This window comes from Otolemur garnettii, unplaced genomic scaffold, assembly GCF_000181295.1.
Source record: "Otolemur garnettii isolate 467f Iridium unplaced genomic scaffold, OtoGar3 scaffold00018, whole genome shotgun sequence".
NCBI classification, from domain to species: Eukaryota; Metazoa; Chordata; class Mammalia; order Primates; family Galagidae; genus Otolemur; species Otolemur garnettii.
This window is the reverse complement of record NW_003852413.1, coordinates 25,097,205-25,100,020: the sequence shown is the minus strand read 5'-3', so window position 1 is coordinate 25,100,020 and position 2,816 is coordinate 25,097,205. Positions and strand designations below refer to the sequence as shown.

General features: G+C 50.3%; 1 protein-coding gene across 1 annotated transcript in view; it reads right to left on the bottom strand.

Annotated features, from left to right (window-relative positions):
- Positions 1-1,046, bottom strand: part of CUNH17orf98 (chromosome unknown C17orf98 homolog) — a 5,970-nt gene extending 4,924 nt beyond the window's left edge. Inside the window, exon 1 of the mRNA XM_003786433.1 lies at positions 840-1,046. Coding sequence (XP_003786481.1) covers positions 840-1,046 — 207 coding nt within the window. The remainder of the gene's footprint in view (positions 1-839) is intronic.
- Between the last annotated feature and the right edge of the window lie 1,770 nt (positions 1,047-2,816).

Genomic DNA, 2,816 nt, shown 5'->3' with positions numbered 1-2,816 from the left:
ATCCAGTGGAGGTACTCAGCTGGGGTTGGGCAGCACCCAGGCGGGAAAAGGCAGGGATAGAAAAAGAGGTCTGCAGAGGTCCGGGGGGCTTCCTTCCCTTTCTGTCCTTAGGTCCAGGAGGGGGAGCCCCGCACCCGGTAACTATTGCGTCACAGGGCAGAGGGTCCCTAGCCAGTCAGGTCGAATCAGTTCCCTTTGTCTTGCTCAGTGAGGTCACAGGGATTCTCAGATTCTGGCCTATTTAGAGAATTTGAGGCGTGAGGTCACTCTAAAGGGGGGGCCTGGGAAAGTCACGAAGGATAATGTTCAATGAAACCAAATACTTTGGGAGAGGCAGGTTTTGAGTCCTAGTCCCAAGTCTTGCAGATGCCCAAAAAATAAATCTATTCCCCAAGTTGAGGGCTGGAAGGTCATTTGGTCATTCGGTGAGCTCAGCTTGTGTTTAACACCTGTCACATCGCTTTTCGAATTGTTGGGTCCCATTAAGAAAACCAGCCGGGTGCGGTGTAATTAGGCCTGTAATCTTAGCCCTTGGGAGGTCCAGAGGCGGATCCTCTGAGCTCAAGAGTTTGAGACCAACTTGAACAAGAACAAGACCTTGTCTCTAAAACTAGCTGGACGTTGTAGGCTGAGGCAAGAGGATGGCTGGAGTCCAAGAGTTTGAGGTTGCTGTGAGCTCTGACACCACAGTGCTCTACCCAGGGCGACAAAGTGAAACTCAAAAAAAAAAAAAAAGGAGGGGATGGAAAGAGTGGAGTCTCCTTGGTGGCGAGGGCGCTGGAGTGAGATGCAGGGATTTGGGGAGGTGCAAGGGGCCTCCTGGCTTGAAGCTCCTATACCTGTTCAGTTCTCCGCAAAACTGGAGGAACCACGCGGCTCCGGAAATAGCGGTGGGCGTGGTAGTCCTGCTGCGCGTTGTAGGGCGGGATCGCGGACCACACCTTAGGCCTGGTGCGCGCATGGGCGCGGGCCACTGTGCTCACCGCCACCCCGTCCAAGATAAAGCCCTTCTCCAGTCTCAGAGGACACTCGCACACGAACGCCATCTCAACCACTGCAGCCCAACCACCTGAGCCGCAGCCGGAGGCCCTTTCTGGTGGGAGACGAGTGTCCTAACTGGGGGCTCCCCCGCGCATTGTTACGTCAAGGACCCCTGCGACACAACCCCGACTCCTCACTCAACTAGGGTTGTCAGGATGGGTCCTTATGACGGCAGAGGAAGTACCTTGCATGGCCCCGAGGTGAGGGTGACCTGGAAAGAGGATATGAAGATTGAAGGGGAGGAGAGGATTACTGAACGTGAGCAGTTTGAATGCAGTCAGGCCCAGCTTCCCAGTTTTTCTTTACGAACAAGATAGGAGGCTCTGCTCCCATAGCTCAGTGGGTAGGGCGCTGGGCAGGGAATGGTGGGTTCAAACCCGGCCGGGGCCTGCTAAACAACAATGACAACTGCAACAAAAAAATTGGCAGGCGTTGTGGCGGGAGCCTATAGTCCCAGCACTTGGGAGGCTGAGGCAGGAGGATCACTTGAACCCGAGTTTGAGGTTGCTGTGTGCTAAGACGCTACAGCACCATACCAGGAGTGTTAGAATGAGGTAAACAAATAAAATGTACTTAAATGGACCTTAAAGATTCCTCTAGGCTCGCCGCCTGTGGCTTAAGCAGCTAAGGCGCCAGCCACATAACACCTGAGCTGGCTGGTTCGAATCCACCCCAGGCCCGCCAAAGAATGAAGGCTGCAACCAAAAAATAGCCGGGCGTTGTGGCAGGCGCCTGTAATCCCAGCTACTTGGGAGGCGGAGGCAGGAGAATCACTTAAGCCCAGGAGTTGGAGGTTGCTGTGAGCTGTGATGCCAAGGTCCTCTACCCAGGGTGACAGCTTGAGGGTCTGTCTCAAAATAAATAAATAAATAAGTAAAAATAAAGATTCCTCCAGTAAACCATTCCTCAGGCTTTGCTCAAAGAAACCTAATCAGATGGTTAAGTAATATTGGCAGTTTCAGACCTGCAGACATAAATGTATGAACACTTTGTAATCTAAACTATTGACCTGCACATTGACTTTATTGTAAATGATGGTGAATGGTGGTCAATCAAAAGTTTTATAATCCCCCCACCAAAAAAGAACAAGATAGGTGCTCTCTTTCCCATGCAGTTCATTTTATTTCCTAAGCTCAGTTGCATTGAAAAGTTTGCACCCAGAATTAATTAGAACGAGGTCAGGTAGCATCTACTTCCCACTCTTATTTTGTAGAGCTAAAGTTCCCCCCAAAGGTTCCCCAAATCCAGTTAGCTGCAGAGCCAGAACCAGAACTTGGGACTCATGCCCTCACTTGTTCCACTTAGAGAGCCCTTCACTGCCCACCCCAATTCTTTTCAGTAGCTAGTATTCATCCTCCTTTCATAATAAAACAAAAAGTACACTTGGTCTATACACTTTACCATACCTTTTGTCTGGCTATTTTTTAGGGGGTGGGTAGGAGGAGGGCAGTCTTACATTTTACAACTCCTGGGTTCAAGGGATCCTCTGGCCTCAGCCGCCCCATAGCTGGGACTTCAGGCACCTGCCACAGTGCCTGACCTAATCCTTAGTAGTAGACTAGTGAACAACTATCTTAGTTATTATGACTACAGATGATTATTTCCTTCTTTATTCTTTTTTCCCAATTTTTTCTCTCCATGAATATATATATATATATTTTTAGACGGAGCCTCAAGCTATCCCCCTGGGTAGAGTGCTATGGCATCACAGCTCACAGCAACCTCCAACTCCTGGGCTCAAGCGAGTCTCCTGCCTCAGCCTCCCAAGTAGCTGG